Here is a 15,124-nt window from a genome sequence, read left to right on the forward strand (position 1 = left end):
TTCACTGATCTATTGTAATCAGCATTTGTATCAGCCAAAATGCTAAATATTGGCTTTAAAGATTACAAAGGAGAAGACACTATGCTTGGGGTGATTCACAATAACATTTCCCGTGTTCGGGATCACTTTTTATTGCACTCAAAATCCAAAACTTGTCAGAGCTCTTTGAATGAAAGAGACAATGTAACTTGTCATGACTAAATGGGGCTGTGATGTTTGACATGGTGCCTGGATCAGTGGGGGCCTTATTCAGGGATTGTTAATGAGTTATCAGGAAACATCTCCTACGATTATCTGGATCCCACAATGACCCAATGAAAGTCTTAAACTTGCCTTATGTGAGAACTAAACAAAACTAAGACTGGAGCAAGAGGACGTTCCTGCAGTCAATTCTACTTCTTATCAATCTGCTGTTGGGTTACCATGGTTTCTCTTCTCATTGCAGCTGGTACTTTGGTAAATTGGGCCGTAAGGATGCAGAGAGGCAGCTGCTGTCCACTGGCAACCCTCGAGGAACCTATCTGATCCGGGAGAGTGAAACCACAAAGGGTGAGCCCACTGACACTATCAACCTGCGTCACTCAGACATTCCCTGATTGAAATCAGAGTCAGGTTCCTGATGTTGAGTCTATGAACTGTGTGTCCCCCAGGTGCCTTCTCTCTGTCCATACGGGACTGGGACGATGTGAAAGGGGACCATGTCAAGCATTATAAGATCCGAAAGCTGGACAGTGGCGGTTACTACATCACCACCAGGGCTCAGTTTGATACTCTGCAGCAGCTGGTGCAGCACTACTCAGGTACATCACTGTCAGACATCCACACTGCCGCTAACCCCGTGTTGATTTGACCACTTCTCACTAAGCAACACCACATAATACAGTACTAGTATTATTGTAATCAAGTTCGTTTTATGACTTTTTGTGATTCATTTCAGTGTGTTACCTTTTTATTTAAGGATATTTTCTGATAAATGTATTTATTCTGGTTATTGCAAGGACATATTCCGGTTCATGTATTTGACTTACTTCAAGAACCTACCTTTGAGCACAAAGCCTATATTTGTGATTGCCTTGTGCAGCTTCTAACCTGCAGCACTGAGAGAATACAGTGTGGATCCTCTGAGGTCTGGCTGCAGTGTGGCACATGAAGCATTACATAGCCCACACTCCATTTAAGAGAGGAAACAGACAGATGTTGCCATGGAGACCTAAGTTATGATGGAGACGGAGCATTGGCACAATGGCCCCGTATCAGTCCAAACAGCAACGTCAAAGTCCGCTGTCCTTCTCCTTGAATTGATCCAGAAAGCATGAAGCAGACACCGTGCCGCTGTGGCTGCATCTGCTCTGCCAGCACATGGTCACCATGAAAGATGGCTATTACCATGAGGCACCAGAAAGAAATGCAAAACTAAGATATGTCACATTATTGCCACCTTCTACCGTGCACGCTTCTTTATTCATTATGAATCAAAGTCATGTGTTGCTTCAGTTCTTAGAGCAGTGAACCAGAAACATAATGATTGCTTTGTTCCAACGGAAAGGCAGCTCTTCAAAGGGAGTCAGAGTTTGCATCTCGTTCTCTAGACGCAAACTCTGACTCCCTGACACACACATTCCAGATGTATATTTACAGGATGGGATGGGGGTTATTGTCTTCAGCTGTCCTCATGTTATCGGTGTGTCTCCTCTTTCTTCAGTGTGTTCCCTTTGTTCCTCTGACTCTGTATCCCCCTCTTCCTCTGACTCTCTGTATCCCCCTCTTCCTCTGACTCTGTGTATCCCCCTCTTCCTCTGACTCTGTATCCCCCTCTTCCTCTGACTCTGTGTATCCCCCTCTTCCTCTGACTCTGTGTATCCCCCTCTTCCTCTGACTTTGTATCCCCCTCTTCCTCTGACTCTGTGTATCCCCCTCTTCCTCTGACTCTGTATCCCCCTCTTCCTCTGACTCTGTGTATCCCCCTCTTCCTCTGACTCTGTATCCCCCTCTTCCTCTGACTCTGTATCCCCCTCTTCCTCTGACTCTGTATCCCCCTCTTCCTCTGACTCTGTATCCCCCTCTTCCTCTGTGTCTTCTCACTGAGAAAGGACATGTTTCCTGTCATGCTGTGATTGGCCCATTGACATATTGATATTTACCCTAAAAGCAGCACCATGGATTGTCTGTGTGTTTGTCCCATGTCACATGATCCCTAACCTTCTACATCACGCTTCATTCATCACCTTTACAGACGGCACATGGAGCTGACGACATGTCTTCAAATAACCGTGACTCTTTTCAGGGCTTGTGCTTGTATTGCTTTGCGCTTCCCTCTGTCTTCATGTGTGTAAAGACCCCAGGTGAGGGGGTCCACTGCCCATCTGAATGCACATCACATTTAAAGTGAGAGTACGTAACGTCTGAGAAGAGAAAAACAGTCCCCCCCCCAGATTGTTCTTATTTTGAGATAGCAACGTTCAATTATTCTTTATGAACTATTCAATCAAAGTTATCAAATGTGAAACGAAGATGTTTCCAGAATGAAGATAACATATTTGACTTACTATCTCATTTTTGTATAAAGTAATGATTTGGCTTACCATGAGTGTTTTATTGTGAAAGGCACAGTGGCTTCCTGTGGATCACACTTAGTGACGTGTAGCTCGTGGCTACTAAATGAATATAAGACAACATCTTGTTAAGCAAGTTAAAGAATTGCTCCCTCTCAAAGAGCCACAGCTGACAGATCCTTTCTTTCAAATCTAATCCAACAGTGTGTGAGTAATGGATGAGGTCAAAACGGAGGGCACAGAATTCATATTTGAAGCTGCCACGCCTTTCTAGGAAAAAGCTGCTGTTTTGATTTGTGGTGTGAGGATAGGGTCCACATCGTGACAGCTTTTATGACAGCAGGATGAACACTCAGCGGAGTGAGCAGCCAGATGGACTCTGATGGTGGAGTTGCAGGTTGAACCCCCCCCCACAGGAGAGACAGCCTTTATCTGGTCTTTACTGCCTCGTGCAAACAACCCGGGGGCAGGAGGGGGGGGGGTCACTTTGTCCCTGCAGTATTAAAGGGGAGGGTGGTCTCACTAGGTATCAGCATGAAGGCACAAACGGAAACTCTCCCCTAATCCACTGGCTTAATCAATCACAAGCAAACATGAGCGCTTCCTCCAGAGTCAAAGCTGTTTCAGTTCAGTACGCATCAGATAAAGTGAGGAGCACACAGCCCAGGGTGGACATGGAGCATCTGGAGCTGCACTCTGCCAACAAGCCGCTCCTTAATGCCTCCCACGTGCTCCACCTTTTGTTTAACCACAACTCTACATGCACATTTCAAACTCTCCCTTTATAGAAATGACTGCCATTATGGTAAAGTGTGTGAGTCGTAGATGGCATTAGCCACAGAGCCTTGCTGTTTCTGTGACCGACTCCCAGACTGCTGCTCAGGCTCTCCAGCTTCATCTGCACTTTGCTGCTTATTCATTCAGACTACATAAAGACCAAGTTCAAGGGAGAAAAGTTATATTTGTTTACTTCCAGTTATCAATAAGACACAATACCAAAGCTACATCTGCTTTATTGAAGTGGCCACATATATCCCCTGGCCTGTTCTGTGTGGCATTACAGATGCTAGACATGAACAAGAACCAAAGTGAGGCATACCATGATCCACAAACACAAAGAGAGAAGGCTTCAGCACATTTCATTAAACACCATCATATCAGGGTCACCTTCATACATTAGTCTAATAGAAGATTATAGGTGGATATGATTGAATGACATTCATCCTCAACATGTCCAAAAGTAAATGATCCAAACGATCCAAAAGTGCCTGATCCTAGTTCCTGTAAATGCAACTCAAGGATGCTTAGCTCACTTCAGATGTCCATGCTCCCAGTTTGTGACGCAGGCTTCCCATCAGACATTTGTCCATGTCCAAGCCCAAAATCCACAAGATCATGAAAACATCCTGTGGGCACACACACAGCCCCCTGACGCCAGGTTATAAGCTCCTGTTAGTGTCGTTTTGAGGTGTTGAAAGGTCAGACTGATGCCTGCTGGAGGCCTGACCCTGAGGCAGGCTGATTTTCACCTTTCCTGTTCACTTCTGTTTGTAGTGTTGCTTTGAGCCCCCCCCCCCCCCCCCCCCCTCTCTCTGCTAACTCTCTGTACGTCTCTTTCTGTCCTCCTGTTGCCTCGCTGTGCTCCGTGCAGACCGGGCTGCCGGGCTCTGCTGCCGCTTGGTGGTCCCCTGCCACAAGGGGATGCCCCGCCTCGCAGACCTGTCCGTTAAAACTAAGGATGTGTGGGAGATCCCGCGGGAGTCGCTGCAGCTCATCAAGCGTCTTGGGAACGGGCAGTTTGGGGAGGTCTGGATGGGTACGGATCGCCTCTGGAAGAAGAGGCCACATGGAGGGGGCCACACTGAGCCAGCAGAGACACCAGACACAAGCCAACAATCTGGCCTCTAAGGGAGGGGATCAAAGGAGAACATTTAGACAATTCTCTGTTTGGGGCTTTTTCCAGGAACATTCTTCTGGTTTCTGACCCCTCCCTTCCCAAATGAAAGACATCCAGTGTGTCAGGAGGCTCTGCTTCACAGTCTGAAGATGGCTCCCTTCCATGTCCCTCTCTGCATGCTCCCCTCCCCAGTAGTTAACCCTGTGTGCCTTCCCTTCCCTCCCCATGTAGAGAGTGCGGATGGTTTGTGCTTTAATTTAACGGCCGTGTGTGTGAACCACATCCCTGACACTGTGGGCTTGAGTCATGATGCCTGGGAGATCAGCAGAGACACTCTTGTGATGGAAATAAAGCTGGGCACGGGATGTTTTGCTGATGTGTTTTACGGTAAGAAAACTCCCCCCAAAAGGTACCCCCCCCCGGGCCACCCTGGGAATAAATGTGAAGATTTTCTTTGATCCTTTTACCTGCACTCTGTAATGTGCCAAGAATTGCAATTGAGTTTTCTCCTGGGAGTGAAAGGAACAGTAATGTCATTCCTCTCCAGCACCCCTGCAAGGTTTGAGTGTCTCTTGTAAAACATCATCCATAACTAAGACTTTGGAAATACAGTAATGAATTGAGTACAGCCTTACGTGCAGTACGACACTCCAAAATGGTCAAGTTTAAATAAAGGTTTACAATTATTATAGATTAAAAAAAATAATAAAATCAAGGAAACAAAGGAATATAAAAACACTTTCGGAGTAGCTGAATAAATGACCGGGCTACCTGCAGGAATGAGCTCCTAACATTGATCGTGAGTAAAAGTTTCAACTCGCTGTCAGCTGGCTCTCTGTATCTGAAGGGAGAGGAGCAGTGTGGAGTTTTAAACTGTCCAGTAATAAACTACAAATTCACAGTAATTGTTTTTGAATGCAAAGGTTTTTAAAATGCACTAAATAATCTCACTATTTATTTACTTATTTACCTCAAATGTAAATCATTTACTCGTGTTTAGGTAATGAAGTCTAGTATTGGCCATTGTCAGAACACAAGGCTGTGCATTCTTATCATACTCCGGCTCAACAGTGTAGGGCTCCTCACAGAAGGTGATACCCCCCCCCCCCCCCCCCCATATGTGATTTATGGACTTCATTATATATCAAAGCATGCACACGTTCCGTAGAGTGAATGTCTTCCCTTGGGGTCACTCTAATATGCTGTCTTGCAGTCCTGGCACAGAATGAGATGAATGGAGCCCACTGAGTGATCAGTGAGTGTGCATGCCCTGACACAGCAGAGGCTCAGCCGCTGCCTTACAGTCACTGGCCTGAGAGGCTGACAGGCTGGCCTTTGTTAATCGTCCTACGAAGGATTATCTATACCCTCTCCTGGCTTTAAAAGCCATCTTAAAGGTCCCATGTCATGGCCATTTATACTGATCATAATTCCATTGTTGAGGTCTACTAGAATTGATTTACATTGTGCAATTTTCCAAACTCACAAATCAATGTCCACTCCTAAGCTCGTATCCATTTGATTATCCTTCAGAAACAAACTCTGTGGCAGAAGTACTCAGATCTTGTACTTGAGTAAAATTAGTAGTACCAGAGTGTAGGAATACTCTGTTACAGTAAAAGTCCTGCATTCAAAATGTTCCTCAAGTAAAAGTATGAACATCTAAATATACTTAGAGTACCAAAAGTAAAAGTAGTGATTGTGTAGATTGGTCCATTTCAGAATAATATATATGATATGTTTTATAATGATTGATCATGAAAGTGTTCTCAAAGCTGGTAAAGGTGCAGCTAGTTTGAATGACTTTGTATACTGCAGGGTAGCTTGTGAATTTACTCCAGGTGGAACTAAAGTCTGATTTAACACTTGATTATATTTCACATCATTCATCCAGATCTGTAAAGTAACTAAAGGTATTAAATACATGTAGTGGAGTAAAAGTACATCATTTACCTCTGAACTGTATTGGAGTAGAAGTACAAAGTAGCAAAAAATATAAATACTCGATTAAAGTACAAGTCCATCCAAATGTTACTTAAGTACGGTTCTTAAGTAACTGTCCTCAGTTACTTTACATCACTGGATGAGCGACGAGCTGCTTCTCGTGCCGTCTCCTGATCTCATTCTGTACAGCACGTTCACCTCGCGTCCTTTCCCTGTATGAGACTACAGTCACCTCTCAACCTTCTTCTCAAGTGAGATAGCAGGGTCTGTCTGACTGACTTGGTGTGATTTGAATGTGTCCCCCTGTATTGATGGCAGCATGTGTGGTGTGCAGGAACGTGGAACGGCACCACTAAAGTGGCGGTGAAGACCCTGAAGCCCGGCACCATGTCCCCCGAGTCCTTCCTGGAGGAGGCTCAGATCATGAAGAAGCTGCGCCACGACAAGCTGGTGCAGCTCTACGCCGTGGTGTCGGAGGAACCCATCTACATCGTCACAGAGTACATGGGCCAAGGTACACACACACACACACACACACACACACACACACACACACACACACACACACACACACACACACACACACACACACACACACACACACACACACACACACACACACACACACACACACACAGCCATGACTACAGTTCTTTGCTCATAAATGATAAATGATTCATGATTTAAAGGTGGGGTAGGTAATTTTTGAGAAACCGGCTCGAGATCGCTAGAATTTGAAAATACACGACCGGAGAAAATCTGCCACTTCCTTACAGAGCCCCTCCTCCAACACACACGAACGCGCACATGACCAATGAGGGCACGAGATAAGTTTGTGCACAGATGGAAGGCTGACAGGCAGGTAGGCCATCCAGTTATTTTAGCCGGGCCGGCTAAAATGATTGGTCGTACTTTTTACAGTACTACGGCTTCCACAGATGATATTTTTTTATGGATTTTTTGTCAAAGCACTTCAGATATTCATTGCTATCGGGATGTTAAGAGCATTCCATGGAATATAACAAAAAGTGTATCTCGAGCCGGTTTCTCAAACTTACCTACCCTACCTTTAAGGTAAATGTAAAATCCTACATTTTATCCAACAGAACTTTAGAAAGTCGTATTAAAATGTAAACACAATTATTATTCCAGAATAAAAAAAAGTTTGTTGAAGGTTTTTATTTGTCATACGAACATAGCTTCAGTGTAGTTATGACGATGAACATCTTAGGTCAGGCTCCACCAACAGTGCAACACAATAACACAGATAAACAGACAAATATAGTGCAGGTAAATAGTAAATACAAAAAGAAAAATAGTTTAAAAAAGTGAAATAGTGAAATAGTGCAATAAGAGTCTAAATGCCAGTTATTGGAATATGATATGTTAGATAAATAATAAATCATTTCTAAGTAGCAGCAGACGTCTCCAGCTGCATCAGCACCTTCAAGACTCTTTGATCCCAACTCGTACTGCTCAGCTCGGGACCAAAACTGGTTGACCTTTTAGCTCTTTGTCTTGCTCTATTGACATGACGGTTCCAGGCGAATGCAACACTTTAGCTACACTCGGTCTCATTCCATATTTGCCAGTTGGGTATCTACTCGCAGCTCATGGACACAGACGGAGAGACACCTGCAGCTCTACGCAACAAAAAGGCGTAAATCCATCTCTCGAGCCAGCAGTTTGTGGGACCGCTCGTCCTGTAGAGGATCTGATCAGGGACCGATTGTGCTTTGCTCAATTTCACTTCAATTTCACAAAACCTTTTTTCCGACTGAATATAGTCATTCCAAAGCCTTTGTTTCAAAGAGACTGAAAATGATTAAGGCCTTCTCAACAATCCTCCAAAACACTGGCATTCACACACTGCGGCTCCACCTGTTGCTGCCTGCTTTCCACCTGTCTGGTGTCTGCGATCTGCGGAGGCCTGCTCCCACCTGTAGAGTACGGCTGTGCTGAGGAGGATTTTACCCCGGAGTCGTCACGGAGAGACGGAGTGGCTCCACGCTTCGGGCTTGGCCTGCTTCCACCGGGCGTGTGCTGCTGTGCGGAGGAGGATTTTACCGCGGCTGGGGCCTGCTTTCCACCTGTCCTGGTTCTGCTGTTGCGGAGGCCTGCTCCCACCTGTCGTGTGCTGCAGTGTCGTGTGCTGCTTTGCTGAGGAGACCTTTCACCCCGGGGATACCATGGAGGGACCGGAGCGCTTCCACGCTGCTGCTTTCGCCTGTCCTTTGCTGCTGTGCTAATTTGCTCCAGGAACATGGCGGATACTGTGTGCTGGTCTGGGAGGATGGCCCATATCGGGATTCTGCTGTGCCTGTTAACTGTTCTGGACTATGAGAAGATCTCTAGTCATCCTGAGAAGCCTACTGGATTCAGGTCTGTTCTGCCACCCGCAGTGGACATCCCCTGCAAAGGTTCGGATGTGTTACACAAACAGTTACCGGTTGCCTTGTCGCAGACAATCTGCTCGACAAAATATGTTTGTCTTTCTTTTTTGCCTGCGATGATGGTTCTTCAGGACTGCTTCTTAAACTCTAATCACACTCTCGCAGACTTTTCCGGTGATTCTAAAGTAGATGACAATGTGTGTGTGTCGATTAAGAGGAAAAGATGCCTGTTTTTTTTGTTGTTATTACTGTCAGGAAATGTTCAACCTAACCCTGGTCCGCCCAGTAGTAGTAGTCAGATCGCTACTCCTGCTGATTTTAAAGCTAGATCTGGGTTGGGTTTCATCCACTTGAATGTGCGCAGTCTGTTAGGTAAACTAGATTTTGTCCGCATTTGGGCGAGCTCGACTGACGCTGACGTCATTGTGTTATCAGAAACATGGCTAAAAAAATCTATTTTGGCCTCTGACATATCCTTAAATGGCTATAATGTGTATCGTACCGACCGGCCTAATAAAGGTGGTGGAGTTGCCATTTATGTTAAGAATAAGTTCAGTGTAACCACATTGGTTTCCAAATCTGTCAGTAAGCAATTCAAATGTTTAGCCTTAAATATAGAAGTGGCAAAGGGGCAACAAGTCATGGTGGTGGGGTGTTACAGACCCCCCTCAGCTGTCAAGGACTCCTTGTCTTCACTAGCAAAACTTATATCACAACTAGACTATAAGGAAATAGTGCTACTGGGTGATTTGAACTGGGACTGGTTAACTGCAGTATCAGAGGATTTTAAAAACCTTTGTATCTCTCTGAATGTTACTCAGATTGTTGACAGTCCTACTCGCCCTAACGTTAAGTCCCCTAATAAATCATCCCTAATTGATCTCATTCTAACTAATGTTCCCTATAAATACCCATCTGTGGGAGTATTTGCAAATGATGTGAGTGACCACTGTGTTGTAGCCACAATTAGGGACACTAAGGTCCAAAAGGTTAAACCTTGTATTATTATTAAGAGAGACATAAAACATTTTGTGGAGCAGGGTTTTGTTCATGATCTGTTTGATTGGGGTAAAATCGATCTGTGTGCTGATGTAGAAACTGCATGGTCTTATTTTTATCTTGGTTTTATGGAGATCATTGATTGGAACAATCTTCAGCAAGAATTGAAACTGAGCAATTCTCTGCATGTTTTTAAAGCTAGGCTAAATGAAATGCTCGTTGATACTATGGGTACTTGTAAATGTCTATAACTATGTAAATGTATCCTGTAAATATAATGTATGAAGTCCTTTATTGTTTTATGTTCCATGTGGAACCTATATGCTGCAGGTCTCCCTTGAAAAAGAGATCTATGATCTCAATGGGACCATCTGGTTAAATAAAGGTTTGAAATGAAATGAAATGAATTCAGAAAGCACACAACGAAGAGCTGCAGACACGCATCAAACATGTGAGAACACACACAGGGGCTTTGAGGCACGTCTGGGTCCGCTCATTAACTGGAGAGGAGGATGTGTTCCAAACAGCAGAGCCCCTGTGAAATCTGATGAATGTCCAAGTGTTTATCATATCCGCCATCCTGCGACTAATTACTGGTGATGATATAAGTGAACAGGCAAATTACAAAGCTCCTGTCCCACATTCAGCTGGAGATAATTGCATGTGGTTGGTCATTCCTGCGGAGGGCGGGGTCCATTGGGCTGCACTGATTGGTGGATGGCTCTCTGACACACAGTGTGTGTGTGTTGTGTCTCTGTGTGCTGTAGGAAGCCTGCTGGAGTTCCTGAAGGACGGAGAAGGCCGGGGGCTGAAGCTGCCCAACCTGGTGGACATGGCCGCTCAGGTACAGCTCCGTCACACCGCTCTGCTGCGTGGAGCTGGAGTAGTGCTATCATTTCCTATCAGAAACAGAATGATCAGGTTTATTATGTGTTTTGTACATGGTGAAAATTATTGATAATGATTCCAATACTTTCTAAAACTAAACGTGACATATCCTTAATCTTTTATGTGGCTACCTATCCAAAGTCACAACGGAAAATGTTAAATCTTCTCATTTAAGATGAACCCAACACATTTGTTTGTCTATTTTACTTACTAAAATAACTCAAATGATTACGTTATTACCAATTTAGCTGTGGATTGATGTGAACAGTTAACATGAAAGAAAGACAAACACATCTGTACAAATGGGTTAACAGAGTAGAAGTTTGGAGAGGGAAAAGGATCGCTATCAGCAACTGGTTATAAATTGCTCTATCGATATCCAACATGAAAAACCGGCATTAATCCCTCCCTTAATGATAGACCTAGATTTAGATTTTGATGTTCTGTTTCCCTCAAATGTCCCAATGAGCTACCATGAAGCACTGTGGGTAGAGGAGGCTTATCGCTAACACACCTGCTCTGCACACTCACCTTCACACAGCTTCCCTGCCAGTTTATATATATCCATACTTGAACCTTCTGGAAGTTGTAAACAAAGTATTCCATATTCAGAAAAAGTGGAAGAAAGGGTCAGGTTATTTATTTAAGTAATGGTAGCAAAACGACGGTGTAAATTGTACTCAAGTAAAAGTACTAGCATCAAAGTGAAGTACTCCTTATGCAGAACGGCCCATCTAAGCAGCTTATATGTGACATTATTGTATTATAATTATTGATACATTAATGTGTTCAGCACTTCAATGTTGCACTTGGTAAAAGTGGGGTTCACTTGACTTTAATAACTACTGTGTGGCTTAACCTTTCATAATATATGATAATGTATTAGTTGATTTATATTCTGTATTAATAATCTAAATCTAAAGTAGCTAGTAGCTAAAAACGTAGAATAAATGTAGTGGAGTAAAAGAATAAAGTAGAGTGTGCTCCACAGGTGGCCGCCGGCATGGCCTACATCGAGAGGATGAACTACATCCACAGAGACCTGCGCTCCGCCAACATCCTGGTGGGAGACAACCTGGTGTGCAAGATCGCTGACTTTGGCCTGGCCCGACTCATCGAGGACAACGAATACACCGCCCGGCAAGGTGGGGCTCGTCTCACACACACACAGTGTTCATGCTCACACACACATTCACATACATACAGACCCAGGGAGCACCACAATGAAAACACGTTCCGACAAATAGGAGCTACCGTCCACAACGATGCACACGTCACTCTAACTATGAGCTATGAATGAGTGACGGGGTGTGATGAAGAACGCTCCTGTGTGTTTGCAGACCAGAATAATAGTGTACAGGACACAGGACCGTTAGTGGTGTGACTATATTAGGAAGGACTGCCAGAGTGCATCCGTGTAGACATACATGTAAATACTCTGGATGTTACAGAGGTGGGATATGTACTGCTGTGTATCTGAGAGGTCAGGAGGTCACTGAAGCTCATCTGATGTGTGCTCTCCTTCAGGGGCCAAGTTCCCCATCAAGTGGACGGCCCCCGAGGCCGCGCTCTACGGGAAGTTCACCATCAAGTCTGACGTGTGGTCCTTCGGCATCCTGCTGACGGAGCTGGCCACCAAGGGTCGTGTGCCTTACCCAGGTGAGGGGGGGGGCTTCACACTTGGGGCATCTACATAAAGTGGCCTTATAAAAAGAAAACACACACATAGCTATGAAAACAGAAACCCTTCCAGAATGAGAGCTAACATGAGAACAATGAGAGCACCTGAAATAAAGGGCTAGTCGTCTGATTTCAACGCACTCTGTCCGGTGTGACGCTCAGCAGGACACAGCATCCATACAGAGGGCAGGGTATTTGTTTCACAGGTAAAGGCTGCTGCTGCTCTGGTGATAACTGTGACTTCAGCTGGTATCAACACAGAGCACATGTCCACAGACACTCTGTTTAAGCGGCTGGCAGAGCAGAAACAGACGTAGATCACGCTGCAGAGGAAGGTCTCATTCCTCCTTGTCCCCTCTCTCCACACATGGTTTCATCCTGTTTGCCAAAACTTGTCTCATCAGTAAAGACTCTGAGACAACAGGAAAGCCCCTTTGAACCCTTTCCACCACATCCAGAAACAGCATACATCTTTTCATTTGAAATGTACTGGTTGAAGAAAGAAAAAACAGTTGAATTTAAGATACACGGACTAATGCAAATCATAGTTTAAATAATTCATTTTTCTCAATAACTTAAATTAAATGTATTATGTCAACACATTTCACATAACTTTATGAGTTGGATCTAATATTTGTTATCTAAACTTCATATAATTGCTGTCAACTAACGTAATACAGTTATGTGAAATCTGCAGACCTATACATTTCATGAAAGTCAACGTTTCCGTTGTGTCTGTGTGTAAAGGCGTAAATGTAACTCTTTGGTTCAGACGGTGTGTTTGATATGTAGAGGTGGGATATACTGATGTATTTGAGAGCCAGGGTGCACTCTCTCACCTTTGTGTTTTCTTCTCAGGCATGAATAACCGGGAGGTTCTGGAGCAGGTGGAGCGGGGCTACAGGATGCCGATCCCCCAGGACTGCCCCGTCTCCCTGCACGAGCTCATGCTGCAGTGCTGGAAGAAGGATGCTGAGGAGCGGCCCACCTTCGAGTACCTGCAGGCCTTCCTGGAGGATTACTTCACAGCCACGGAGCCTCAGTACCAGCCCGGGGACAACCTCTAGACCCGGGGACAACCTCCAGACCCGGGGACAACCTCCAGACCCGGGGACAACCTCCAGACCCGGGGACAACCTCCAGACCCGGGGACAACCTCCAGACCCGGGTCGGAAACTGGTAGAAACTCTGGAGCCTTCCCAGCCTTTGTTGAATGATCTGTACAGCTTCCTCAGTTCCACCTACAAAACTCCCCTCCCCCCCCCCCGAATCCCCCCCACCATGTCTGAACTCTGCAAATGCTATAAGCAGGGAAGTGGGGGGGTGGATGATGGACGGAGTTAACTGATAATGCAATGTATTCAATGTAAATAAGAAAGCTGGTTTTACTTTGTGTGTTTGCTTTAAGATTGTATTTTCTCCTGCACACAGCGATGAAGGATGCGTGTGACCTGACCCTGGATCAGACTGTAGCCTTCTCCAGAGGTTCCATTGGATGCCAACATATATTTTTTTCTAATTTTCAAATTGTGTAAATAATTCAGGCCCAGATGATTTCTTTAATCTTAACTTCTTCTCAACTGCAGAGGCTTCTCAGACGAGCAGACCTCATCACTTTGAAAACAGTTGGATGAAAGATATGTCTTGGTTCTACTGCAAGTGTTGTTTCTGTTAGCTGGAAGAAGAAAGCTTGGGTTATCTTGAATGTTTGTCAGGTGGTGTAGAGTGCTGCAGCTGGACCTGGACCGCTCTCCTCCTCCCTGATTCCTTCTTTACGTTCCACTTGTTTCATTTGGACTATTTGACTTGAGAACCCTTTCAAATGAAAGGCACTTGGACTGTGTGTTCAGAGGAGGCTTCAACACTTCAGAACAGAAGTCAGGATCTGAAGCCACTGAATGAAGATGAGCTGATCAGGTCTCAATGCACATGGTTTTGTTGCCATGGAAACCCCTTATTTGTTCAGTTTTACAGCTAAATGGTTTTAAGTGTCGCTTACTTTCCTTTCTTTACACTTTTTCATTTCCATTTTTAACATAACTTGTTTTGTTCATTCAGTGATTTGGCATTTGAATTTCAGAAAAGAACAATAAACCTTTTACACTCTTCCCAACACACTTCTTTCCACATGCCAGTGTCTGTGTGCTTAAACCGTGACATGCTGAGGAGAAGCACAGGGTAATGAGGAGCTGCTGCCTTCATATTGCACTTCCATAAAGTCAGGAGATTAGCCAGATATATACAGACTTGAATTGTCTGATATGCTGACTGTTTCTTCAGCATATTCTACTGATTCTTGGCTGGCTCATAAACATGTCTGCCTCCGGTTAGCACGTGCACACTCCTGCAGACGGAGGACAGCAGTGACCACAGACCTACCCTAATGATTCCTAACATGAACAATACTTTCTAATACAAAGAAAGCATCAAATCTAATGTTTGAATACAGGCATGAGCTCAGAAAGGGAGTTGTGGTCTGCGTGTTGAAGGTGGGGGGGTCCGTGCAGTCTCTGATCTGTTCACACTAACATGATCCCTGTCTCTGAAAGACAGCCGCACTGGAGGAGTTCAAAAACAAATGTGACACAAGACAAATGATACATCCAAAATGAACATGCATTTATGGATTTATTTAAAAAAGAGCAACAATCCATGTTACTCAGAACGAATGAGAACACACTCTTATTCAGAGCTGATAGTGAGGTGTGTGTTTATACACTCCCCTCCAAAACGACTGGAGCAGCGAGGCCAATTGCTTTATGTTTGCTGTA

The 15,124-nt window shown here is 44.6% G+C and overlaps 1 protein-coding gene across 3 annotated transcripts in view; it reads left to right on the forward strand.

The window, feature by feature from the left end:
• fynb (FYN proto-oncogene, Src family tyrosine kinase b) overlaps positions 1 to 14,461 on the forward strand; it is a 94,124-nt gene extending 79,663 nt beyond the window's left edge. For 2 of the 3 annotated variants that reach the window (XM_034150396.1, XM_034150397.1), the window contains 8 exons: positions 446 to 549; positions 651 to 800; positions 4,681 to 4,836; positions 6,728 to 6,907; positions 10,553 to 10,629; positions 11,665 to 11,818; positions 12,201 to 12,332; positions 13,212 to 14,461. In XM_034150396.1, coding sequence (XP_034006287.1) covers positions 446 to 549; positions 651 to 800; positions 4,681 to 4,836; positions 6,728 to 6,907; positions 10,553 to 10,629; positions 11,665 to 11,818; positions 12,201 to 12,332; positions 13,212 to 13,420 — 1,162 coding nt within the window. In that variant the 3' untranslated portion in view covers positions 13,421 to 14,461. Of the gene's footprint in view, positions 1 to 445; positions 550 to 650; positions 801 to 4,203; positions 4,369 to 4,680; positions 4,837 to 6,727; positions 6,908 to 10,552; positions 10,630 to 11,664; positions 11,819 to 12,200; positions 12,333 to 13,211 lie in introns of all 3 variants that reach the window. The other variant, XM_034150398.1, reaches the window with a different exon arrangement.
• Positions 14,462 to 15,124: the final 663 nt, after the last annotated feature.

The sequence above is a fragment of the Trematomus bernacchii genome, unplaced genomic scaffold (genome assembly GCF_902827165.1).
Source record: "Trematomus bernacchii unplaced genomic scaffold, fTreBer1.1, whole genome shotgun sequence".
In the NCBI taxonomy this organism is placed as follows: domain Eukaryota; kingdom Metazoa; phylum Chordata; class Actinopteri; order Perciformes; family Nototheniidae; genus Trematomus; species Trematomus bernacchii.